This window comes from Salmo trutta, chromosome 21 (genome assembly GCF_901001165.1).
Source record: "Salmo trutta chromosome 21, fSalTru1.1, whole genome shotgun sequence".
In the NCBI taxonomy this organism is placed as follows: Eukaryota; Metazoa; Chordata; class Actinopteri; order Salmoniformes; family Salmonidae; genus Salmo; species Salmo trutta.
In genome coordinates this window covers 19,257,421-19,285,262 of record NC_042977.1, presented here as the reverse complement: position 1 = coordinate 19,285,262, position 27,842 = coordinate 19,257,421, and the positions used below count along the sequence as shown (strand labels likewise).

The window sequence follows — 27,842 nt, the reverse complement described above, 5'->3', positions numbered from 1 at the left end:
TGTGTGTGTGTGTGTGTGTGTGTGTGTGTGTGTGTGTGTGTGTGTGTGTGTGTGTGTGTGTGTGTGTGTGTGTGTGTGTGTGTGTGTGTGTGTGTGTGTGTGTCTCTCCTCCCTGTGGCTCTATTGCAATGCCAGCATGGTGTGTGCAATGCCAGGGTTGTGGGTTCGATTCCCACGGGGGGCCAGTACAAAAAAAAAAGAAATGCATGAAATTAAATGTATGCATTCACTACTGTAAGTCGCTCTGGATAAGAGTGTCTGCTAAATGACTAAAATGTAAAAAAAATAATGTGTGTGTGTGGACATGTTTAACTTTACTTGTGAGGACCTGAACTCCCCACAAGAATAGTCAATTATTAATTTTTTTTACCAACTGGGGACATTTTGCTGGAAAAAGGCTATTCCTAGGGTGTTTACTTTTAGGGTTAAGGATAGGTTTTGGGATTAGGGTTAGGGCTAGGTTAATGGTTAGGGTTTTGAATGGCAAGTAGGAATCTGAATGTGTGTGTGTATGAAGTGGTCAGGGTCAGTAATGTTATTTAGGAATAGAAGGGTTCACAGGTCTGCTCCATTGCCCTCCAAGTGGAGTCGGTATTTCCTGTGTGGGCGGTCCTAGACAAGAAGAAGTGACTGTAATTCGTCGTCCACTTTGTTGAAGGAAAAAATATTTCGCCCTAGACTGAGGATCTATTGTAACGTGTTCGGGCGAGCTGCCCCTAGTAAAATAATTTACATTCTGCTTTTCCTCGACTTTTTTTGTATCTTGAACGGGGCAAGCATAATTTTAAAAGGATAAGGCACATCACTGACACTTTGCGGTATTTACTTTCGTGAATAACCGTTTTTTTTCTCTAGAAAAAGCGCACGGGATACTTTTTTTCCTTCTCAGTAAATGCTGCTCTGAAATTATAAACAAAGACAAAAACACGAGTCAAGGTAAGATTCTATACTTTATTTTCTCAAATGATTGTCCAGCATATCTGGTTAGGCTATGCCAAGATTGTATAGGCTACTGAAATGTTCAAGGGATTCGACAAAGGGTATGATGAGGAATGAGTTGGGGAACTTTGGGTGGGGATAGCGGCGGCCGGATGGGGCGACGAAAAACCGAATGGCTATGTGAATTCACTCGTATCAAATTGGCTTACATCGGCATTTTTTTGTGTTTATCTGTAGCCTGCCAAGGTAAATTACAACATTGTTCAGTTTTAGGTCCGTATCATTACATTTTGACGCATTTTGATTGGTAGACATTGTTTGTTTGTCCCCCATTGTCGTCCACTGTCTGGAGGGAATGTAGAAGACAAGATATCAGAGCAGGCCTTCCTTCGTTACCATAGCTGAAATTTGAAGCTGACATTTTACATTAGTCTACTATAAAATGTAGCCCCCTATGCCATGATGTAACTTAACGTTTTTTGAAGTGGAAATATATCGTGTCAAGAGTTGTTACAAACATTGTAACATTTGCCTCCATTGTCCAAAGGGGATTGGTTGGAAGGCCTGGGCTCTTGGCCACCGAGTGTCTCTCCCTGGGGTAACGTTTAGTCTAAAATGGACCGTGGTGGTCTATGTACGTATATTTCTAATATCATTTCACAGATGCTTAAACGGTAGTTTGTATCAAATAACTATAACTTTATTTGGGAGTGTCTCACAGCAGCCTTTGATATAGAGAATCGGATGTATGTCTTCAAATGGTAACTCAGTTTCAACAAAAAATACCTGTGTGCGTGTGTGTAAACTGTGGTTCACCATTTAGCATTGATTCAATCCAGAGACGTATGTGTTGTGAGTGGTTAGCTAGTATTTTTGTCATGTTTCAAATGTCATCCTATTCCCTATTCAGTGTATTACTTTTGGCCAAGGCCTATGGGGTAGTAGAGGTCTACATAAGGAATAGGGTGCCATTTAGGTCATGTGTACTACACTCATTATGTAGTTGAGTTGACTGTGTGCATTGAGACTGACAAGATAGGTCCTGCCTTTATAATCACTTCCTGTAAGAACAGTGTAGCCAGAGGCTGCGTTCTTCAGCAAAGAAGGCGAAAGCGCAGAATGATTTGTTAAGCTGTGTACAGCCTTCCGCATGCTTCGGTTCGGCTGGTGCCTTAGGTTAACCAATCGAGTGTGCTCGCATACTCCCTTAAAAGACCTTAGCTTGACAAATGAGAAAAAGGTGTCAATGGTACCGTTTGTCCATCTTGAGACACTGTAGCAAGTACACACTTCTTCAAAATAGTCAGAATTAATCTAAGATATTTAATGACATATTTCTTGAGTTGACGTTTTTAGTCTACGATCTTAGTCACGCAATTTTATATATAACTATTTCTCAAGTGAAAATATTGGCATGAAAATGATTAATCTCTTGAATGACAAACACTTGATTGCCGAATCCCTGCTGTTGACCAATCACCAACAAAGGGGCGTAGACTTCGGGAACAGACTTTCGGCTTGTGTTCACGAACAGCCGAAAAACCCCGTGCCGAAGACCAAAACGAACAAAAAAGCTACAAAATGTCATCAGAATATTTGCACTAATTGTTCCGAACCGTTTCGGATAGGAAGCATGCAGACGCCTTAAGCACCGACACCAATCCAAATTGCTATTTGCTGTCTGACTGAGCCATTCTTGTCAATTTCTTATTTTAAGGATTAAAGTGTCTTCGTTTAATGGCCTTAGTCAGATAATTGGGGTGAAATGAGTTGTTGATTAGGAGATCCTGTCTGATATCATAGACCTAGAATGTTTAATGACATAGCATTACTGTCTCAAGGGCAGGAGTCAAGGAGTGAACCCCCTCTTGCGTTTTATCTTGCGCCTGCACGCACACACACACACACACACACACACACACAGTGGTAATTACATAAGTTCAGTCACTTCAGATGCTTCATAATAGCACACAGACAACAGGGTAGAAGTGGTGTTGGGCTGACCCAATGAGTCACTTCCCTTCCCTATATAATACAATATATGCCATTTAGCAGAAGCTTTATCCGAAGTGACTTAGTCATATGTTCATACATTGCCTTCTGTTAGTTACGTTGTTAGGACTTAAAGGGATAGTTCAGGATTTTAGCATTAACGCCCTTTATCTACTTAGGTCAGATGAACTCATGGTTAGCTAATTTTCCCCCAACATCGGACACTCTCTAGAGGTTGGAGGAATAAATCACCTTGAGCTCAACGTTTAAATGGCCTGGAAAGTAATGGTACTTTTTGTGACTAAAGACACCCTTCAGGCTAGCTGACCACAGTTTATGTAAGTTAAGTTAGGTTTTGAGAGTTTTCAAAAAAGTCTATATATATATATATATACACACACATTTTTGTGGGACGTGCTGTATATTGTAAAATTAGGCTGTGCGACAGACCACACAATTTAATATCCAACTTTTTACCTAAATTACTCATACTCATTTATGTTAGTATTAAACTGTTTTCTCAAAACATAAGATTAATCTGTAAAACAAATAATGAGTCATTTATTTGGTTACAACACTGAATAAGATGTTGGCGAAGAACCATTTTTAAGAGGCTACAGGAGGGCGCACCGGGCTACGCAATGAAACGTTGACAGGCAAGCAATCTTTTTTTACCAGAAGGCTAGTCAACTATCTAGTAAACACTTTGGAGATGAGGTTGGTCTCTTTTTTTGTTGTTGAACAAAACGAAAATATCTTATAATTTAACAAAATAGAAGGGACCGTATGCCGATAATACAGGACATATTATTTTTTGCTAAACTGCTTATCAAAAAGTTACCAGTAGTAGTATTTACACTGAAATGTCAAACATGCTATTTGCTAACTTTTTTACGACACCAATCACAGAACATTGATGACTTGATCACAAGATAACACTGTTGAAGGTAATATATTTTTTAAACGCTGTTGAATATACCCATAATACGGGGTGCTACGCTACCATTTTTATGACGAACTTTGTTCATACTGGACTTAGAGGTAGTTTTGTAAACCAATGCTAAATAGCATTAGCGCATTGACTGGAAGTCTACAGGAACAGCTGGCATTCTAGCTGTTCCCATAGACTTCCAGTCATTGCGCTAATGCTAGTTGGCAACTTAATTCATAAAAATGGTATCCAAGTGTTAATCTGATTCTGGGAAAGAAAAATTCATCCTTCATTGCCAAATTCCCAAACGATCCCTTCAACAGCAACAATCGCACCGGGCTAGCCTAGGTTTGTGTCCCAACTGGCACCCTATTCCCTCGATAGTACACTACTTAAAAAGTAGTGCAATATGGTCTCTGGTCAAAAGTAGTGCACTATAAGGGAGTAGGGTAACATTTGGGACGTTACACTAGGAGTGTCCGAATAATATCATACTGTAGTAGGCTATATGACTAATCTGTCATGGGGTCAAACGTCTCAGAGTAGGAGTGCTAGGATCAGCTCCCCCTGTCCATTGTTGTTCATTGTGATTTTAAAATTCTAGACTGATCCTAAGTCAGCACACCTATTGTGAGATGCTTGATACATACGACCCCCTGAGTTATCCGACGGATTCAACGGATGACTGGCCAGTACTGATTCAATGGCATGTTGTTCAGGCTTGCTAGTCAGATATGAGTCACATTGCAGGCTCAAATGAGTAGACCCCTCAGGCCTGTCGACTAGAATGGATAGGCCTGGCCCTAGACCCTCATGGGGGAAGTTTGCATTAGTCATTTTATGTGTTTTAACTCCTATGTGTTCTGGATCTGGAACATGACTAAGTTGGAATGTGTTCTCTGGGTACGATCTGAGATCACGATCAAGACCTACCCCCACCTCCTTTTCTGAGAGGAGTTACACATGTTTGTTGTAAGTAATATATTTAGGCGGCAGGTAGCCTAGCGGTTAGAGCTTGGGCCAGTAACCGAAAGGTTGCTAGATCGAATCCCCGAGCTGACAAGGTATGAATCTGTCGTTCTGCACCTGAACAAGACAGTTAACCAACTGTTCCTAGCCTGTCATTGTAAATAAGAATTTGTTCTTAACTGACTTGCCTAGTTAAGCAAAGGTTAAATAAAATAAAAAATATTATAATTGTAACAGGCTGTATGTATACTATTGACTGTCTCAGAGTAAGAGTGATGATCTAGGATCAGTTTTGTCTTTTACACCACAATGAATAGCTTTCATGGATGGGTGGCTGGTCCCTGATCAGCACTCCTACTCTGAGACGCTAGATACATTATGGCTCAGATCATGTCAAGAAGGCAGCTCTTGTTCACACCATTGAGTAGCCTACTGGCTTGTAGACGCCCCCTGTGAAAACACATAAACAAATTCATTGGATTAAGCAGGAATTCCTCAGTTTAGGTTGTGTTTCCTCAGTATTCCCTTGTACTACCCAATGCTCTTCCTGATCCATCCACACAGTGCTGTTAAGGGAGAGCAGCATACACAGCAGTTGAATTAAAGGTGCAATATGCAGAAATAACTCAGCCTTTTCCTGGTTGCTAAAATTCTAATTGTTTGCTTAAATTCAGTTTGTGACAAAACAAGCAATGCAAAGTGTAGAGAATCATTACACCATCTAAACAGCTGTGAAATATATTTTCAATTACCAAAAATGTTGCATCTTCAGCTGTTTGAAGCTGGTGTATTAAAATCGGAACTGAAGAACGGAAAGCATAGAAATGGCGCACATAGAACACATCTGCCGCTTCTTATACTTGCTTTTGATGACATTGGCAGATCTATAACTCAGATTTCTATGTGCATTTGGTCAGGTCACCCAAAATGTTACATACTGCAGCTTCAAGGAAATGTATTCATTTTCTGCTATGAGAGCTAATGCACAGAGGGAGAGAAAGAGAGAAGGGGCGGGGGGGTGAGAGTGCACTGTGACTTACGCCAGCAGGTGGGAGTTGACAAGGAGAGTGGGGGTTGAGTGTCCGTGCACCTTATCGAGGGACAACCAGACCGCTAATCTAGAACAAACAATGTGGGGTTATCATTCATACCCCACCATTCACTCATTGAACGGGTTGATAATATTTTGATTCAAATGCACACGCAAATGTATTTTACACGTTAATCGACATAAGGAGTACTATAGAAATGTGCTTATTTTGTACACGTCCCTATTTGTGTGCAGCCTAAAGTGGTCTATCGACGATGGTGGTTTCATGTGGTTAACCAGCGAGGTGAGTGAGGCTGTGAGATGTGTGCACCATACTGGTGTGGTCTGTCTTTTTCTATATCACCGGAGGCAGCTCAAACAGTTTAGCGACCACTTAGCAACAAGATGAAACCTTCCATAAACACAACCAACTGACTCAGTGGATAGGTGTTAGGCCTTGTACTGTCTCCCCCTCTCTAAACAGGATTGTGTTAATCATTACAAATGACTGCAATATGCTCCCTTTTTTAGCTGCCCCTTGAGCAAACATTAGGCCTAGGTTTGATGTTTGCTCAACATCTTGCGTATATTGGTGAGGTATTGACATGCATCTTAACCTATGCGTTTTCTTACTTTAGCATCCATAATGCAAATAACTTTTTCTAAACAATTACATATCTCTATACAATTTTGGAGTGCAGGCAGTTTGTCGACTTTTGTACAGCAGACTAGCAGAGATGTTGACACATTCTGCATTGAGTCAAGTACACACGTAGCGACCTGAGTGTGTGTGCCTGAAGCTTCCATGATGTGTCCATTATGCTGGAAACCTACAGACTGTTTTTAGATTCAAAACCAGGCCATTCTTACACAACTCAGCAGACTCTGACAGTGACCCAGTCAAGTAAGCAGTAGGAAAGAGTTTTATGGAGATATTCTTACTCATTTTCTACTGTCTGTTTTGCATAGGAATGTCAAGAATGTCACTCCCAAGGCTGGTGAGTGGGTGGAGCCTTATGCTTACATGCATAAGGGACAGATTCTCTTCACAGGGCAACTAGATGTGTCTGCAATGGACCGTTTGATGAATTTACATCACAGAGCGAGATAATATTTCTGGCCCCGATGCGTACTTCTTTCAGCCAGGCTGTAGATGAAACCACCCTGTCTTCAATATGACCTTTCTGCATCCAATGACCGGCAGCAGACTGTAACAACGGTTTAGGGGATTGGGTTACCTCTAGTGTTCTCCCTAGGTACCCTTTAAGACCTACAGAAAACAATTTGTTTGGTCAGTGGTAGACTGTGGTAATATAATGTAGTTATTTCTTGAGTTCGGTTTGCATTGCAGTGACTGAGATGTGGTTCGGTTTGCATTGCAGTGACTGAGATGTGGTTGTCTTCCCTATCTTAGTTGAGTCTAAGTCGCTCTGGATAAGAGTGTCTGCTAAATGACCTTAATGTGATGTTCTTTACCTGCTAACCTAGGTCTTCAGTAGACCTTATATTTTTCACTGACAGTCAGTAGCCTAAAGCAGGGTTTACCAAACTAAGTCCTGCCCCCCCCCCCCCCCCCCCCCGTGTGCACGTTTTGGTATTTGCCCTAGTACTACACAGCTGATTCAAATCATCAAAGCTTGAAGAGTTGGTTATTTGAATCAGTTGTGTAGTACCAGGACAAAAAAACAATGTGCGTGGGGTGGGGTCTGAAGGATAGTTCTGCCGACTGCAACAGTTACTGCGCTCTCTCTCTCTCTCTGAACCTGACCATACAAAGCCATGATTCGCCATTGAGTTTTTCACACCAATATAAATATTATGCTCTTAAACATGCCATGACAGACAGCCTCTGTTCACAGTTGCAAAGCAACAGATTCAGAAACGTCACCTTAAAATCCCTGAAATTCTTTGAGGATTGTACAGGTTTTTTCATTATAGTAGTAGTTTGAGCAAAGATTCAAGCAAATTGTAGCTGCAAAGGGCATGAAATTGACACTTCTCATCACATTTCCCCCTGTTGTCATCTCTTAAAGTAGACATGGGTTATTTCATCCCTACACAGATCACTGATTGTGTCCCATGACTGATATACTGTTTTTAGAAAATGGATATTCCCTTTCCCATGATCTAGTCCTCAGCCAAGATGAGTCATGGTTTTCCATGCTAAGAGAATGGATTTTCCCGACCGTTGACTGGGGCTGCGTGCACTACTTTCGAACCGGAGCCCTATAAGCCCTGTTCAAAAGTTGTGCACTATATATGGAATAGGGTGACATTTGGGATGCACCCTGGGAAAGGCTTACCACCACAGCAGACAGCAGCACACCCTTAGAAAGTAGGCTCTGGATGCAGTTTTACAAATCAGATTGGATACTGTTCGATTGTGTGTATTTTGATGTAGCCAAAGACATCTGGTGACTCTTGGGCCTAGATTCAATTCCCTCTCAAACTTAACTGACATCCAGGTGGTTTAGACACACACACACAAAATTCCAGAAAATGTTGCTCAATTGGCAGTATTGTCTCTTTTAGCTGTGTTAGTCAGGTTTCACAGTACCAGTTCTTCCATGTTAGGCAATCCGGTGTAGATTTTAAGGCGTCCGCATGCTTCCAAGCAGAAACAGTTCAGAAGAGTTTGTGCATATATTATGACATTTTGTGACTTGTGTTCTTTTTGCACATTGGTGAGGGTTTTTCGGCTGTCCGGGCACACATGGAGGCAAGCTGAAGTCAGTAGCCGAAGTCTACGCTCCTTTGTCGGTAATTGGTCAACAGTAGGGATTCTTCAACAATCTTTGTCATTCAACCAGAGACGACTCATTTTCAAGCACATTTTTTAATTGAAAAATACTTCAAACATCTTAGTTAGATATAAAATTGCATGACTAAGATGTCTTCTGCAAAAATGTCAAAATTAATGACAGATTTCTTGAGTTATCTTAATTCTGACTATTTTGAGGAAGTTTATACTAGCTACTGCGTCTCACAATGGACAAACAGTACTAGTGCCGCTTCTTTCTTCAAGGGAAGTTCTTTTTAAGGGAGTATGCAAGCAAGCTTGTTCGGTTCACTCTAGCAGAGTTTGGCTATGTGTCAGCCAAACTGACGAATGCTGATGCCTTTAGCCTAGGCTACCAATGTTTCTTCTGGATAAAAAGGGGGCTTAGGTGCTGGGTGTGGCAGGGGGCATTGCGAAGGGGGCGGTCAGCCCATGTGCACGGCTGGATTTTAGTGGCCCCATCTTGGTGGTGTAGGTACATAATTATTTTGAATTTATAAGCCAATTTCCTGCAATCCTACAAATTTCAATGAGGAGCTGAGAGAAAAAGTAACCGTTTTGAAACATTGGCCCTGGCCAAAAGTAGTGCACTATATAGGGAAGAGGGTGCCATTTAGGATGTCGCCTAGATCAGTCAACCCCTTCCAGTTTGGTGCTTTGTAGAGGATGATACCCTGAGCTGTAAACCAAGACGCTGTCCAGGAATGTTGTGGGGGTCTGGATGGTTAGATTGCTGCTATTTGTGTTGCATCATGTTCAACTGGATCGTATTCGTTACTAATGCACAACAAACGAAAATGTGAGTTTCTTATTGGACACTTTCAGGTAGTCCTTCCATGTTTCAGTCCATTTTCTTCTGTTAAGTGTCTACAAGTGAATATGACCCTGGTGTCTCTCTTTAGATGTAGGCTACGTCTAGACGGGCTCCTCTTGTACCTTTTTCTACCTTTTATTTCACATCTTGGATGTGACTGCTAAAATCAGTTGTGACAGTGGGAAGATTTCCAGGCAGCTTTCTGTCTCTTACTCTCTCACTCACAAATATGGTTATCACTGAAGCTCTTTGGTGGCCTTCAAATTAGAGATGGCCTGGCCAGTACCCCCACGGGATGGGTTACTTTTACATACCTTGAACCTTACCCATTTTCTTACATTGTAGCCTTACTCTAAAATGGATTAAATAAATACAAATCCTCAGCAATCTACACACAATACCCCATAATGACAAAGCGAAAGCAGGTTGTTAGACATTTTTTCAAATGTATTAAAAATAAATAACATACCTTATTTACATAAGTATTCAGTCCCTTTGCTATGAGACTCGAAGTTGAGCTCAGATGCATCCTGTTTCCATTGATCATCCTTGAGATGTTTCTACAACTTGATTGGAGAACACCTATGGTAAATACAATTGATTGGACAGGATTTGGAAAGGCACACCTGTCTATATAAGGTCGAAAGAATTGTCCGTAGACCTCCGAGACAGGATTGTGTCGAGGCACAGATCTTGGGAAGGGTACAAAAAAATGTCTGCAGCATTGAAGGTTCCCAAGAACAATGGCCTCCATCATTCTTAAATTGAAGAAGTTTGGAACCACCAAGACTCTTCTTAGAGCTAGCCGCCCAGCCAAACTGAGCAATCGGAGGAGAGGGGCCTTGATCAAGGAGGTGACCAAGAACCTGATGGTCACTCTGACAGAGCACTAGAGTTCCTCTGTGGAGATGGGAGAACCTTCCAGAAGGACAACCATCTCTGCAGCACTCCACCAATCAGGCCTTTACGGTAGAGTGGCCAGACGGAAGCCACTCCTCAGTAAAAGGCACATGACAGCCCGCTTGGAGTTTGCCAAAAGGAACCTTGAGCCTCTCGGACCATATGAAACAAGATTATTTGGTCTGATGAAACCAAGATTGAACTCCATGGCCTGAATGCCAAGCGCTACGTCTGGAGGAAACCTGGCACCATCCCTACGGTGAAGCATGGTGGTGGCAGCATCATGCTGTGGGGATGTTTTTCAGTGGCAGGGACGGGGAGACTAGTCAAGATCGAGGGAAACTTGAATGGAGCAAAGTACAGAGATCCTTGATGGAAAACCTGCTCCAGAGCGCTCAGGACCTCCGACTGAGGCGAAGATTCACATTCCAACGGGACAACAACCCTAAGCACACAGCCAAGACAACACAGGAGTGGCTTCAGGACAAGTCTCTGAATGTCCTTGAGTGGCCCAGCAGGAGCCGGACTTGAACCCGATCGAACATCTCTGGAGAGACCTGAAAATAGCTGTGCAGCAATGCTCTCCATCCAACCTGGCAGAGCTTGAAAGGATCTGCAGAGAAGAATGGGAGAAACTCCCCAAATACAGGTATGCAAAGCTTGTAGCGTCATACCCTAGAATACTCGAGGCTGTAATCGCTGCCAAAGGGGTTTCAACAAAGTACTGAGTAAAGGGTCTGAATACTTACAGTACCGTTCAAAAGTTTGGGGTCACTTATAAATGTCCTTGTTTTTGAAAGAAAAGCTATTTTTTTTGCCTATTTTTAAAATAACATCCAATTGATCAGAAATACAGTGTAGACCTTGTTAATGTTATAAAAGACTATTGTAGCTGGAAACGGCAGATTTTTTTAATGGAATATCTACATAGGCGTACAGAGGCCCATTATCAGCAACTATCACTCCTGTGTTCCAATGGCACATTGTGTTAGCTAATCCAAGTTGATCATTTTAAAAGGCTAATTTATCATTCGAAAACCCTTTTGCAAATATGTTAGCACAGCTGAAAACTGTTGTTCAGCTTAAAGGAGCAATAAAACTGGCCTTTAGACTAGTTGAGTATCTGTAATATCAGCATTTGTGGGTTCGATTACAGGCTCAAAATGACCAGAAAAAAATATTTTCTTCTGAAACTCGTCAGTCTATTCTTGTTCTGAGAAATAAAGGCTATTCCATGTGAGAAATCTCCAAGAAACTGAAGATCTCGTAAACCGCTGTGTACTAGAATAGAAAGACGAGTGGGAGGCCCCGGTGCACAACTGAGCAAGAGGACAAGTGCATTAGTGTCTAGTTTGAGAAACAGACGCCTCACAAGTCCAACTGGCAGCTTCATTAAATAGTACCCGCTAAAAACACCAGTCTCAACTTCAACAGTGAAGAGGTGACTGGGATGCTGGCCTTGTTTTATTGCTTCTTTAAGCTGAACAACAGTTTTCAGCTGTGCAAACATAATGGCAAAAGGGTTTTGTAATGATAAATTAGCCTTTTAAAATGATAAACTTGGATTAGCTAACACAACGTGCCGTTGGAACACAGGAGTGATAGTTGCTGATAATGGACCTCTGTACGCCTATGAAAGATACCATAAAAATTCTGCCGTTTCCAGCTACAATAGTCATTTACATCATTAACAATGTCTATACTGTATTTCTGATCAATTTGATGTTATTTTAATGGACAAAAAAAATGCTTTTCTTTCAAAAACAAGGACATTTCTAAGTGTCTCAACTTTTGAACAGTAGTGTATGTAAGTTCATTTTTTTACATATTTAAAAAAATATAAATTAGAAACATTTTCTAAAAATAGTTTTTGCTTATTCATTATGGGGTATTGTGTGTAGATTGGGGGGGGGGGGATTTAATCAATTTTAGAATAGGCTGTAATGTAACTGTGGAAAAAGTTGAGGGTCTGAATATTTTCTGAAGGCACTGTAGGAAAGGATGTGTTCACTTACGCAAATGCCTGAGGTAGTTTGTGCATGCTTGTGTACAACTACATGTGGAATCTGTTCCAGAGACAACTCCCTCAAATACTGCCCCTGCTGATCATTTTATCAAGAAAAGAAATACAGTACTGTGTACTTTTGAGATATTTGTTAAGTGGGTAATGCTACAGTATACGATACCCAATAAGGCTGTTTCTGCTCTCTGACTCTCTTTAACCAAGTATTGTTGGCAAGGCAGACTCTCTCCGTCATTCTTTGTGTCTTTTACCGGGCTGAGAGAGGTAGAGAAATTGAGAGAGAGAGAGAGGGGCTGACTTCATAAGTGAGAGGAGAACTGGGCAGGATCCAGCCCGTCAGAGGAAATGTGTCACTGGGAGAGCAAGCGAGGAGGTGGACTTTGGGGAGGCATGTAGCTGCCGGACCATATATGGGAGTAGAAGACCCACACCTCTCCATTCTCTGCTCTGTGTTAGGAAACAGTGGTCTTGTCAAGAAATGTGTTCCAAGTGCCACCCGATTCGCTATATAGTGCAATACTTTTGGCGCACGCAGATATTTGGTGTGAAATTTAGGCAATGCTTATGAATAAGGCCCCAGATCTTCTCTGTATAGGGGTTAGCCCAATGTGAATGTTGAATAAGGCCCCAGATCTTCTCTGTATAGGGGTTAGCCCAATGTGAATGTTGGCCACCATGTTTCCAAGGTGTTGTAACAAAAATGATAAAGAATTCAGCTGCTGATTCATTTATTTTTCTTCTTGTCCATAATAGTTTTTTGTTGGGTTTTCTGTTGAGTGACTGGTGGTAGTTGTTGGTAGAGTGTTCTGAGTGCTACATTAGTTTCCTATTTATGTTAAACGTGATTAATCTGCAGCAGCTCGAACAATGTCTTCCTTCAAGTGCTGATGAACACACTTAAAGCAAGGACTTTGACTCCTGTCCTGTGTTTCTCTGGGGTGTGTAGGTCCTTATCTGAAGATTACCGGACTAGATATTCCTGTCCCTGACTACCTTTGGCGTGCTTCAACAGCAGCCGTCTATCCCTACATGAAATGAACTTGCTTTGTTCGTGTTGTGCTGAATGCATTGCACACTTCTCAAAACACCCTATTGATATAGGCCTAACCAAAAGTTAGATTTGGTCACATACAGGAAACGTATCTAGATGTTCTCACCGTGCAACATGTACTCGCACTTAAAACCCTCCATCAAATGCTTTACCACAGCTTCATAACCACTGACATGCATATTCTACACTGAAACTTATAAAGAGGTCCTTTTGTAGGGCTGGGAAGATGCCAGTATCACGATACTTGTTTAGTATCTTGGCAAGGAAACAAAACATGACGCATATTTAACTTCTTTAGGAAAACAAACATTATGTTGTCATCCAGAGACATATATTTATTTTCCAAGCTATAGCACACAATGTTTTACATACAGCAGGTTTGTAAGACCAAAGAGTCTTTTTATACCTATATCGCGATATGTTTTCCGTTACAGCCCTTTGTGGCTTCTTGCTTTTAGAATATGATATGTGCTTCACTCAATCCATGTGAATTAATCCACTGTCTGTTTTGTCTCCTTTCAGATGGATCTGAAGCTACTTTCTATAGCAACATTATTAGGAATCCTATGTTTCTGCAGTGCACAGCAAGGTAAGGTCATTTGAGACACACAATGTTCTACATCTTGCTGTTTTGTCTGCTCTTTTGACTTATCTTTGTTGCTCTTTGATGCATATTCTTCAGATCATGATGGTGTGGCAGTTAATTTCAGGATTGCATTATGGTTTGAGGAGGCCGGTTGTCCTAATGGGAGGATGTTGTGTATTCAAGAAATTGTCTACAGCTGCCTGGCTCCAGCAGCATGGCTCTCAATGGAATATATTGGAATAAATGAAATTCCATGTTGAGCCAGCTAGAGAGGCAGCTTTAAATCATTTCTGCATCCCAAATGAACCTTATTTACAATGTAATGCACTACTTTTTGACCATAGTAGACCATAGTAGTGCACTAGATGGGGAATCGGGTGCCATTTATGACGCAAACTTTCTGAATGCTGCCTCTTGACAAATAGTTATGGCTGTTTCTTACGAAGTATTGCTTCTTCCTTTCAGAGGGCAGTGATTGCATCAAGGCAAATGCACAATCATGTGGGGAATGCATCCAGGTCGCAGAGAAATGTGGATGGTGTACAGACGCTGTAAGTGTGTCTTTTGATAGTTGTTTGAGTGCACACGCTCACAGGGGCAGAATGTTTCGACTTATCGAACTAGAAGCAGTTACCGCAACAGTGTTTGTATTTAGAGGTTAACAATGGCAGAGATATCATTCCAATACCAGTTAGAGGGCTTGCTGTGAAATGGTATGGGGGGGGTGCAGACAACTCAAGAGTATTGTAATGCAGAGCCGTTGTGAGTCACGTTACAGAACATAACTCACCCTGACGCTTCCTGTCATATCTTGCCTGGGGTTGTGTCCCAAATGGCACCCTATTCCCTACACAGTGCACTACTTTTGACCGGGGCCTTGTCAAATGTAGTGCACTATATAAGGAATAGGGTGCCATGTGGGATGCATGCCTGTTCTTTATCAAAGGTCAACAATGCAGGCTGCTGAAGAACTTAGTGCAGTCGACCTGTTTACCACTCTCAATGAGCAACACCAAATTCGTTCAACACTGATGAAACAGAAACAAAAACTGACATATTTCTTTAGCAATAATGCCCATTATAAAATGATGTGTAATGGTTTGATTCAGAAAAATACCCTTTTTAAGAATGACGCCAGGCATAGTACTATTTCTATTCAGACTTGGCACATTGTCTGTGGCAAACCACTGCAGTGCCTTGTGAGAAATCATGTGCATCCAATCTAAACTTTGCCTGTTCCCGATGGAGAATGGCCTATTTTCTGTGCCCCAAATTTGCCCTATTCCCTACATAGTGCACTACTTTAGACCAGAGTCCTATGGGCCATGGTCAAAAGTAGTGTACTATATAGGGTTCCATTAGGGATGCAGAGCAAGTGTTCAGATAGCTTGCACATGCAGGGTAATGTTAAATAGCTAGAGGACAGAACTCATTAAAATCCAAACCTCCAGGGCACTTCTAGTCAAGGGCCAGTCTTGAAAGGCATACCGTGTACTTCTGTATCTATGATAACTATTGTGAAAAGTCAATAAATAAATAAAGTTTGGGGTATTTGTCATCGCTAATGACAACGTGTTTTCTTTCTCTGTGCAGGACTTCCTGAAGCAGGGAGAGTCTAAGTCAGCCCGGTGTGATGAGCTGAAGTCCCTGATAACGAAGGGCTGCAGTAAGGCCAAGATCGAGAACCCCCGGGGCAGTATCTCCATTGACAAGGACAAGCCTGTCACCAACCGCAAGAAGGACGTGGCCGAGAAGCTAAAGCCTGACCAGATCACTCAGATCCAGCCCCAGAAACTCAGCCTCAACCTCCGATCCGGTAAAGAGTTACATCTGATCCTATAGCAGCGCAGGTCAGGAGTTATCTTGTAAGGCAAAATGAAAAAGATTAGATGGACATTGAGGAACTGATCCTAGATCAGCAATCCTACTCTAATAAGAGGTTTTGTGAATACTGGCCCTGCCCGGCCATGTAGCTATATGATACCATCTAGCAGGATATGCTAGGATATTAAATATTTCTTGAACTTTCCATTAACATGCCGTCATTGATGGCTATATCTAAATTGTCAGTCAGAATCCTGTTGCTGTTTGTATCATCCGGAATAATGAAGTCATCATGTTCTCTGAATCTGTTCCATTCTATTCTATTTCCATCATGCAGGTGAGGCCCAGACATTTAAGCTGAAGTTCAAGCGGGCAGAGGACTACCCCATCGACCTCTACTACTTGATGGACCTATCCTTCTCCATGAAAGATGATTTGGAGAACGTCAAGAACCTGGGGACTGACCTGATGCGTGAGATGCAGGAGATCACGTCAGACTTTAGGATTGGTAAGACACATTCAACTTTAAAACTTTCAAAGTAAAACAACTCTTCGACCGTCTATAAAAGGTCTTCTTTATACAGATAGGTAGTTACTTGATGGGCATCTCTGCCTGTATCTAGGCCAGGTACAGGGTTATCAGCCGGGGAAGACGACTCCTCAATGTTTCTCTCCTGCCCCCCCCTGCCGCTAGCCTGTCTTTGGATGTTAGATCTTGGTTTCCCGACTCCTGTCCTTCCTCCTTAGCTACAGCCAGATGCTACCCATTTCTGCCTCCTCTGCCAGCTCTTTCTAAACCTTGAGTTTTCCTAACCAGGTTTCGGCTCATTTGTGGAGAAGACTGTGATGCCCTACATCAGCACCACCCCAGCCAGGCTGTTGAACCCCTGCACGAGCAATGAGAACTGCACCAGCCCCTTCAGCTATAAGAATGTGCTCAGGTTGACCGAGAATGGGCAGAAGTTCAACAGCTTGGTCAGCAAGCAGCAGATCTCTGGAAACCTGGACTCGCCTGAGGGAGGCTTTGATGCCATCATGCAGGTGGCGGTCTGTGGGGTGAGTGACCTGGGCTAAGTGTGCTAGTCTCCGTTAAGGGCCTGTATTCATAAAGCGCAGAGTAGTACTACTGATCTAGGATCAATCAGTAGTACTACGGATGAAGTTAAATAAGATTACATGGATAGGGGGGACCTGATCCTAGATCAGCACTTCTAATAGAAGACTCTTTATACCAGCCCAGAAGTACAGAAATGTTCCAAATCGGCTAGAATGGTTAATGATTGAAATAATACCATCCAGTGGAAAGTAGGGCTGTACCCAAAAAACGTTAACTGTTCGTTTGACCAATCGGTTGGTTAAAAATTTGAACATATATAGACGCATCCTATTTAATCAAATCAACTATAGGCACTGAGCTTGTCTGATGCTTTAAGCGAACTGTTTGATTAAATAATTAAGACACACAAATGACTAGCGGGAGTCCGACCGCAATTGATTTGATTGTGCTGGACCTGGCTCGGACTTGCTGCGCTGTGTTAAAACAAAACTGCGAGTGACTGTGACTAGCACCCATTGTCTCTCTCTCCTCCCTGCTGTAGTGACCACAGAACACCAACAGTGTGTATCACACTGCCCGTGTTGCTGAAGCTGCAACATTTGAAACTGGGGAATATTTACTGGTTGCTCAGGAGGTAAAGGGGAAGTCAGATGTGTGGAATAAATTTGACTAGTTGTGGAAAATACTGGCAATCAAGGAAAAAGGTGAGGAGCAAGCGCTGCGTGCGTATTATGTGTGCCAAACAGGTGCTGTTAGATTACAATATGTTTTTTGACTGTAAACAACATTAAATAAATAAGCGCACCAGAGAGTCTGTTGTAAAGTTTTTTTTGTACAGCCTTTCATTACAGCAAAGACAAAACAGTCGCAATCATTCGTGAATGCAATTTGCGAAATGGAACGGTTTAGGCCTATTTATTGTTTACGCTAATTTTTCAATGGTCGCTTTATTTTATTTTGAAACTAAAATGCTTGATTGCATTTCAAATCATGAATGACTCCTATGCTGTGATAACATGAACTAATACATTATTGATTGATACAGTAGCCTATGTAAGTATTAAAATATAGGCCTAAGTAAGACTAAACAGGATGTGCTCTTAGGCCTACAGCTCAATGGTGGTTATACAAGGATACTATACTAAGCCTACTAATAATTATTATAATGATGATTATTATAATAATAGAAAGAAGATAAAGAAAATGAGGGTCATTATTAGAAATACAAATTCTGACAATTTAGAACAGTGTAAACACTGAATCAATTCTAAATAATACCAGAGAGGCTGGTCTAATGGAAAACAAGTGTAAAGCCTTTATTACAGCATAACAAAGATTAAAAACAGCCGAATTTGTGTACTTTTTTTATCCGACACGTGGTTGCCTGAGGCTTGATGCGCACGGAATCAGTAGGTTATTAATCACACAGGCAACAGAATCAGGATCAGTCTTATTTCTGTAGATATGATGATTTATAAAGCCAGGCACATTACAGTTAGGCTATTGATTTATAGACCCAATTAAGTTGGTTCCTCCACAATTTTCTTAGACAATTAAGGTAAGGGCTGTTTGTCTCCTAACTCCGCTGCTGTCTCCCCCGCATTGTTCTCCACACCAATATGCTGGTTAACTTTGCTATTATGCTCATTGCAACATGGTCTAGGAAAAGGCGTCAATTTAACAGTGCGCTGTTTCAGAACCGCGGACAGCGACCTCTGTCCAACGCGGGAGAAAGCGCATTTGTTATAAAATAATATTATTTTGCACCATTGTTTTTACATAATATAACCATTTCAATTTCAGTAGCAAATGTCTTACACCGATGGACTGTGCCATCCCCACGGCCACCACACTCCAAAAAGCAAGTTCTGCAGGCTCTAGTTTTGTCTAATGTTGATTATTGTCCAGTCGTGTGGTCCAGTGCTGCAAGGAAAGACCTACTTAAGCTGCAGCTGGCCCAGAACAGAGCTGCACGTTTTGCTCTTATTTGTAATCAGAGGGCGTATAAATACTATGCATGCCAGTCTCTCTTGGCTAAGAGTTGAGGAGACTGCATCACTTATTCTTATAAGAAATGTTAATGTGTTGAAAATCCCAAATTGTTTGCATAGTCAACTTACACACTTATCCCACCAGACATGCCACCAGGGGTCTTTTCATAGTCCCCAAATCCAGAACAAATTCAAGAAAACGTACAGTATTATATAGAGCCCTTATTGCATGGAACTTCTATTTCATATTGCTCAAATAAACAGCAAACCTGGTTTCAAAAAACAGATAAAGCAACACCTCACAGCACAACACCTCTCCCCTATTTGACCTAGATAGTTTGTGTGTATTAATTGATATGTAGGCTACATGTGCCTTTTTAAAAATGTATGTAGTTCTGTCCTTGAGCTGTTCTTGTCTGATGTTTTGTGTGGACCCCAGGAAGTGTAGCTGCTGCTTTTGCAACAGCTAATGGGGATCCTAATAAAATACCAAATACCAATGGATCAGTCCATCAGACAGGTGTCTTTTACACCATGATTTGTTTATACATTTGTTTGCTACTGCTCGACTAAAACGATCTTGGTCGACCAACAGCCTATCGACCAAACAAGCAACCAGTCAACTAAATTGGTTTAGCCCTAGTGCAAAGCATTACAACAAAGAATTTTGCTATATTTTGGATAATTTATTTTTCGAGAGCTCTAATTGGTTGTATTTGTTTCTGTCCCTCCCCCTGCAGGATGCCATTGGCTGGAGGAACGTCACTCGTCTGCTGGTGTTCTCCACTGACGCTGGCTTCCACTTTGCTGGAGACGGCAAACTGGGCGGCATCGTTCTGCCCAACGATGGAAAGTGTCATCTGGAAAACAACATGTACACCATGAGCCATTACTACGTAAGAGTTTCTCTGTATAATATATACTCTGTACCTTCCAGACATTTTGTATTGCATTTGTTGCATTATAGTTTATTTATTTTGTGTGCTGACCTCACAAAATGAATTTCCATGTGAACGGACAATAAGGTTATCATATATGGTATAACATGCTGTGACTGGCTCATGTCTCCGTGGTATGGATGGTTGGATGTTTGTTTTGACATTTTCATCTTGCATTTCTTTTCAATTGACAGGACTATCCCTCCATTGCCCATTTGGTCCAGAAACTGAGCGACAACAACATTCAGACTATTTTTGCAGTTACTGAGGAATTCCAGCCTGTTTACAAGGAACTGAAGAATCTCATCCCCAAGTCAGCAGTAGGAACCCTGTCCTCCAACTCCAGCAACGTCATCAAGCTCATTATCGATTCTTACAATGTGAGTTTAACCCCCTCGCTATGACACCAGCTTTGACTTGGAATGGCTGTTTTGATGTGAAGCTAATAATTACTGTGCAGAAAATCAATACCTGGTATCTGTCCCAAATGGCACCCTATTCCCAATAGTATAGTACTTTTTACCTGTTTTTTTTTTTTTATATTGACACATTTGGTTAACATTCTCTGTGTTTGGTAGTCTCTTTCATCTGAAGTCATTCTGGAGAACAACAAGGTGCCTGATGGTGTGTCCATAAAATACAAGTCCATCTGCAAGAATGGCGTGGTTGGTACGGGAGAGAACGGAAGGAAGTGCTCTAACATCTCCATTGGAGATGAGGTAAGTAAGAGCGAGCGCTGCCTTTCCTTGGTGGTCAGGTCTCTATTGAAATAGGGGTGGAGAATTTACATTTGTCAATGTAATGCATCTAGAAAAATGTGTAAACCATCCAAGACATTTTTAGGGGTTTACTATTGGAAAAACAAGAGGGAATATATTTGACCGTTACTCAACGTTTCAGCTCAGAGGTCTTTCTCAAGACCAGTCTCCAGGAGTTTACTAATGCCTTCTATCATCCTATCTCCTAGGTGTCCTTTGACATTACCATCGAGTCCCAGAAGTGTCCATCTAAAGGCAAGTCAGAGACCATTAGGATCAAGCCGCTGGGTTTCAATGAGGATGTGGAGATCGTCCTCAACTTCATCTGCGAATGTGAATGTTCCAAAGGTGGAGAACCTCTCAGCAAGATCTGCCACAATGGCAACGGTACCTTTGAGTGTGGAGCCTGCAGGTAGGCACAACATAAAACACTGGTTTGGGTTCTGATTTTCAGGTGTGAATTACCATAATGTTCTTCTGAAACTATACAGGTCATATTCACTAGGATCCATACGGAAGAAAAAGGACAAAGGGACTACAATAAGAAATGCTTGTTTTCGATTTCCACAGTGACATTTTTTGCTTCCATGTGCACTAATGAATACGATCTTGCTTTGGCTCAGGTGCAACGATGGACGTATCGGCAGACTGTGTGAGTGCAGCACAGACGAGGTGAGGACAGACGACCTGGACGGTAACTGTCGGAAGGACAATGGTACAGACATCTGCAGCAACAATGGAGACTGTGTGTGTGGAACTTGTGAGTGTAAGAAGAGGGAGAACCCTGAGGAACGGTACAGCGGGAAATTCTGCGAGTGTGACAACTTCAACTGTGACCGCTCCAACAACAAACTCTGTGGAGGTAGGACCCGTGGCTGGCCCTCTTGGTTTTCGTAGACATATTGTATTCATTCGACACTGCTGCGTACTGTAACATCTATAGAATAAACTACTGAAAGACCGTGTTTTTAAAATGTACAGCATATCATGGATCCTCCATTTTCTCCACCTCTTTCCTCAGCCATGGCCTACTGAAAGAAAATGTTTTAGTTGGATGATTCTTCAAAATGAATGGCTGCGTTGTGTAGGCCCAGCATAGATTCAATCTCTTAATTTCTCCTCCCCTCTACTAGGACATGGGCGTTGTGAGTGCAGGGTGTGTATCTGCGATGCCAACTACACGGGCAGCGCCTGCGACTGTTCCCTGGACACCTCCACCTGCCTAGCAGCCAACAAGCAGATATGTAATGGCCGGGGCACCTGCGAGTGTGGTGTCTGCAAGTGCACCAACCCCAAGTTCCAGGGCCCCACCTGTGAGATCTGCCCCACTTGCCCCGGTGTCTGCGCTGAGCACAAGTGAGCACATCGTCTCTTTATCTCTTATCTCCCACCCACAATGCTGACAGGGACTTGTGGATTTGTACAGTGCCTTTGGAAAGTATTCAGACCTATTTACGTTTTCCACATTGTTACATTACAGCCTTATTCTAAAATTGATTAAATAAAAATAATTCCTCATCAACCTACACACAATACCCCATAATGACAAAGCAAAAACAGGTTTTTAGAAATACCTTATTTACATAAGTATTCAGTCCCTTTGCTAGGAGACTTGAAATTGAGCTCCGGTGCATCCTGTTTCTACAACTTGATGGGAGTCCACCTGTGGTAAATTCAATTGATTGGACATGATTTGGAAATGCACACACCTGTCTATATAAGGTCCCACCGTTGACAGTGCATGTCAGAGCAAAAACCAAGCCTTGAAGTCGAAGGAATTGTCCGTAGAGCTCCGAGACAGGATTGTGTCGATGCACAGATCTGGGGAAGGGTACCAAAACATTTCTGCAGCATTGAAGGTCCCCAAGAACACAGTGGCCTCCATCATTCTTAAATGGAATGGACAACCATCTCTGCAGCACTCCACCAATCAGGCCTTTATGGCAGAGTGGCCAGACAGAAGCCACTCCTCAGTAGAAGGCACATGACTGTCCACTTCGAGTTTGCCAAAAGGCACCTAGACTCTGACCATGAGAAACAAGATTCTCTGGTCTAATGAAACCAAGATTGAACTTTTTGGCCTGAATGCCAAGCGTCACGTCTGGAGGAAACCTGGCACCATCCCTACGGTGAAGGATGGTGGTGGCAGCATCATGCTGTGGGGATGTTTTTCAGCAGCAGGGACTGGAAGACTAGTCAAGATTGAGGCAAAGATGTACAGAGGTCCTTAATGAAAACCTGTTCCAGAGCGCTCAAGACCTCAGACTGGGGCGAAGGTTCACCTTCAAACAGACCCTAAGCACACAGGCAAGACAACGCAGGAGTGGCTTCGGGACAAGTCTCTAAATGTCCTTGAGTGGCCCAGCCAGAACCCGGATCTGAACCCGATCGAACAGAGAGACTTGAAAATATCTGTGCAGTGACTCTCCCCTTCCAACCTGACAGAACTTGAGAGGATCTGCAGAGCAGAATGGGACAAACTCCCCAAATACAGGTGTGCCAAGCTTGTAGCGTCATACCGAAGAAGACTAATCTGTAATCGCTGCCAACGGTGATTTAGGAAAGTACTGAGTAAAAGGTCTGAATACTTATGTAATATGATACAATTATTTTCTTTTATAAATCAGCAGAAATGTCCCAAAAATATTTTTGCTTCGTCATTATGGGGTATTGTGTGTGTAGATTGAGGGCCATACATTTTAGAGTAAGGCTGTAACCTAACAAAATGTGGAAAAGGTCAAGGGGTCTGAATACTTTCCGAAGGCACTGTATAACCTGGGGAAAAAACTTGTTTAAGACGATATTGTAAATAAAGAATAAAGACAATGATAAATCAGTTTTTATTCGTCTTAATACCTATCTGTATGGCCATAGCCTGACCATGTTGTTGTCCTCTCTAAAAGGGAGTGTGTTCAGTGCCGGGCCTTTGAGACTGGAGAGAAGAAGGACACGTGTCAGAGGGACTGCACCTATTTCAACCTGATCAGAGTGAAGGACCGGGACAAGCTGCCCCAGCCAGCTGACCAATCCTACCCCCTATCCCACTGTAAGGAGAGGGACGCCAACGACTGCTGGTTCTACTACACCTACGCCGTCAGGAACGACACAATGAGGGAGGTCTATGTGGTCGAGACTCTGGGTGAGTGGATGGCTGGTGCTGCACCACTGAGGAGCAAATATCTTTGATCATCCATTTTAGGAATAGCCTGCCCTAATGACTTCGTCTGTATGGCATTTTACAGGCCGTGTCCCTAATGACACCTTTTAACCAGGGCCCCTATAATCTCTGGTCAAAAGTAGTGCACTACAAAATGACGTAGTGCACTACGAAGGGAATAGGGTGCCATTTGGGACAGAGCCAAAGTGTAGGCCTATAATTATACATTTTATTTGGCGGACGCCTTTCAAAACACAAGTACATAGTCCATTGTATATGATTAACTGTAAATGCATAATGTTGCCATGTGTGTTCCCTGCTGTGCTCCAGAGTGCCCAGCGGGCCCTGACATCATCCCCATCGTGGCTGGCGTGGTGGCGGGCATTGTGCTCATTGGCCTGGCCCTACTGCTCATCTGGAAGCTGCTCATGATCATCCACGACCGCAGAGAGTTCGCCAAGTTCGAGAAGGAAAAGATGAACGCCAAATGGGACACGGTAAGGCATCCTGTTGGATCACACCAGCACAGCCGGCTTTCAAATAAGAATATTAACTTTTATATTCTTTTCACTGTTCAGATATCTGGGGTTGCATTCATAAAGTGTCTCTGAGTAGGTGTGCTGATCTAGGATCAGTTTTGCCTTTAGATCACAATGAATAAGATTGCATGGACAGGGGGGCCTGACTCTAGATCAGCACTCCTATTCAGAGACACTGGATGCATACGGCCCCTGGTCTACTCTTGAAATGGGAGATGACTTTCTGTCCAAAATTAACTAACGTGTGTGTGTGTATATATATATATATATATATATATATATATATATATATATATGTATGTATGAGGGCTTACTGCTTGTGATTACAGAGCTCATTCATCCAGCATTCCTTTTACGCCTATCTGAAGACATGCACTTCATTGCCTTGGTTATCTGTGCGAAAACCAACCGTTATATTTGTGCCTTGGCTATCTCTTTGGCTACATCTCCTGTTTTCTGTTTTGTGCCAACAATGGCAGCACAGAAACCTGGCTCTGTCACGCTGCTCAGCCTGAGACAGACTTCATTCACTGAGGGAGTGGCCTTTCATCTATGGGCATTTTGCTGGCTAGGCTAGGAGTGCTGCCACTATCTGTCCACTCATCAGTACTTCATGCCCATAATAGGCAATGAAGCTGAGTGAGAGGGTGTGCTTGGTCACCAACAGAAGAAAGCTCAATCCAGCTGCTCAGTGTGCTCAAAGTCATAGCAACAGTATTTCATGTTTATAGTAGAATGACAGAGCACTTGTGTGCTGAGAAATTGCACAGCTGAGAGAGAATATAGCCTCTGGTTGAGTCCCAAATGGCTCCGTATTCCCTAAATAGTGCACTACCTTTGACGAGTGCCCCCGTGGGCCCTGGTCAAAAATGGTGGTACTGGTCAAAAGTAGTGGTAGTGCACTATAAATGGAATAGGGTGCTATTTGGGACTCGACCTCATTCTCAAGAGCATGGCTATTGCTAAAACATTGGGGTTGGATATGTTTGTATTCTGAATGATGGATAGACCGCTAGTTGGTAACCCTTTTCTGCTTTCTTTGTCCCTCAACCATTACTCCCTCCATCCTGTCATCTTTTACTGCTTACTTTCTTTTCATGCTCTTTCTTGTTCTTCTTTTCTCTGACCCCTGTCTGTCTCATTGTCAACCGTAGCAAGAGAATCCTATATACAAGAGCCCTATAAATAAGTTCCAGAATCCAAGCTATGGGCGTAAAGGCGTGGTTCTATAAGTCTACGTTTGTATTACCTCTCTCTCTTTTCCCTTTTCCTGCATGTACTTTACTTTCCCCTTTAAGTGTTTTGTGATTCAGTTTTGCATCTTTTCTTCCACCTTTTTCACTGATATATTTTCATTAAGAAAAAAACTTCTTAAAAGCAAAAGCTGTAAAATAACCGTTTTCTCTTTTCAGTAGCGAGTTTAAAGTTTCTGGTACAGTCTGAGGCAACCTGAAGAACACATTTGTCTAAGAAATGAATCACTTAATAAAACGGGATAAATATATTTTTTAAACTACAGTGGTCTATAGCTCACCATCCAATTCACGCTGCCTTATTTTAAATGGGTTAAGGTTTAACATGTATTTAACTGCATGTTGTTGTGTGCTCCATTAACATACTAGATTATAGGACAGGTGACTGCTTTGTTTGCAAGTCCCTATTGAAATGTTGAAAATCGCGTTGTCCAAATGGAGACGTGCTGCTCTGGAATTCATTTTAACCGAACAATTTGATATTTGAAGTGGTTCTAACCGAATGATTCTCTTTTTGGACTACATTCCAAATGGCACCTATGGGCCCTGGTCAAAAGTAGTGCTATGTCTGTCTGTGTCTCTGTCTCTGTCTCTGTCTCTGTCTCTGTCTCTGTGTCTGTCTGTCTGTCTGGTTAAAATAAAAAAAAATAGGGACTAGGCTGCCATTTGGGACAAAGACAATGTAGCCATGATTACTCTTTTTCTCACTCTCTTTTTACTTGTCTTTTGCAGGGTGAGAATCCCATCTACAAGAGTGCTGTAACAACAGTTGTCAATCCAAAATACGAGGGAAAATGATGGAGCATCCTCTGTCATTACAACACTGTATGCAAAATAATATTGGGGGGGTTTATGTTCACGGTTTGTTTTGTAGTCACCAAATGATAGCAGTGCATTTTGCCACTATTTCAGTATGTTTTACTAACAGTTTTTTTCCTATGCATTGTTTGAATTGAAAAATTGTACAGTATGTATAAACTTGGGTTTTTACTTTTTTTGTGGAACTTGGCGGAATGTTTTAAAACTGACTTTATTTTTGCCACAGGACTGGCAAGGTCATTGAAGGTGTGGTTGTGCCTTTCATAGAACCGTGGAGCCATTCTTTCTGTTTTTGAGGGTGAAATTGGATGTCGATATGGGACAAGATACGTAGCGATAGCTGGCCATTAGGGCAGCAGTAAATTGTAATGTGTACAGTTTGTAGGAAATTCTGTGTAAAGCCATATTTTAGTCACAGAAAAGGGCGGGAAGCAAAGGTATGTTAATCAATTTATTCTTCAACCTGAACAATCAATTTAAATGTTTATTTTTTAAAGATATTGTCATGATATTTGTAAATCTTTATAAATAATGACATTAATGTACATTAGTAGTATTATGGGCTCCAGGTTTAAATTGTTTAGTTTTAAAGAACTCAGGTCCCTATTAAACTCTTAATTAATAGCGATGCCAAATATTACAGAACTCACTGCCTTGTTTGCAAACAATATGCCTTATTTTAAGTGTCTTGCTTCAGTTACAGAAATTGAGTTCTGAATGGGGTTCTGAATGGTTTATTACTTGACCTGTATCCTCAGTGTTTTTCTTTACTGTTAAATAATTCTCTTCTAATTTAGATGGTGTAATCAAACTCTTCCATTGAATAATGGTGACTACATTTCAGTTAAAGATCAGTGTTAAGGGAGTGATGTCATTCAGATCTTTGTAGAATTTCAAACATCCCACTTAGTTGTAAGAACACAATCTCAACACTGTTTTTAAAGTGCCTTTTTATTTCATCACATTTTGCATTACTTTATTTCTGAAATTATTTATTAAAGTTCCAAAACAAATTACCCCAACATTGTTACATGCTGCATGTGTGTTCATTATTGTCCTTGCTTTCTTTTTGTTAGAAAGATGCCAAGGAATGTTTGGCTCACTTTGGCCTAGGCTTTCAACTCACTGCTCATCTTATGCTGCCCACATGTTTTCTGCAGTTTAACAGATGTATTTCACCGCTTATTTTTGCCAATTGATGTATTTTCCAACTCCGGATAAATCTCAGGATAGTGTCTCCTGATCTGAACAACAGAAATACAGCTGCCACTGTTTTCAGATGCTGCACTGCCTAATGAGTGATGAGCATTTGTAGATACTTGAGTCATATGGCATCAGCACTGCCACTGTAGCTAGGAGGAGGGGAACAAGGCCATTCCACAGGACACAGTTGGTGTATACAGTGGGTTTGAACATTGGTATCAGGAGTTGGAAGCTCGGCTCCAATATAGGTTGGGAGAATGCCCAATGGTTGAAATTAGTTGTTTTCTGT

The 27,842-nt window shown here is 41.9% G+C and overlaps 1 protein-coding gene across 3 annotated transcripts; it reads left to right on the top strand.

The window, feature by feature from the left end:
* Nucleotides 1–615: 615 nt before the first annotated feature.
* On the top strand, nucleotides 616–27,372 carry LOC115156867 (integrin beta-1). Of its 3 annotated transcripts, none has more exons than XM_029704652.1 (16): nucleotides 616–936; nucleotides 13,951–14,017; nucleotides 14,480–14,565; nucleotides 15,608–15,830; nucleotides 16,176–16,346; nucleotides 16,656–16,894; nucleotides 19,627–19,782; nucleotides 20,019–20,204; nucleotides 20,403–20,543; nucleotides 20,792–20,994; nucleotides 21,206–21,444; nucleotides 21,716–21,938; nucleotides 23,486–23,721; nucleotides 24,070–24,236; nucleotides 25,433–25,516; nucleotides 26,264–27,372. In XM_029704652.1, the coding sequence occupies exons 2-15, from the start codon at nucleotides 13,951–13,953 to the stop codon at nucleotides 25,508–25,510; spliced, it is 2,415 nt and encodes an 804-aa protein (XP_029560512.1). In that variant the 5' UTR covers nucleotides 616–936; the 3' UTR covers nucleotides 25,511–25,516; nucleotides 26,264–27,372. The 3 variants fall into 3 exon arrangements, with proteins under 3 accessions (XP_029560512.1, XP_029560514.1, XP_029560513.1); XM_029704653.1 differs by lacking the exon at nucleotides 616–936 and adding an exon at nucleotides 1,167–1,185; XM_029704654.1 differs by lacking the exon at nucleotides 25,433–25,516 and having other exon boundaries at nucleotides 619–936.
* The last annotated feature ends 470 nt before the right edge of the window (nucleotides 27,373–27,842 follow it).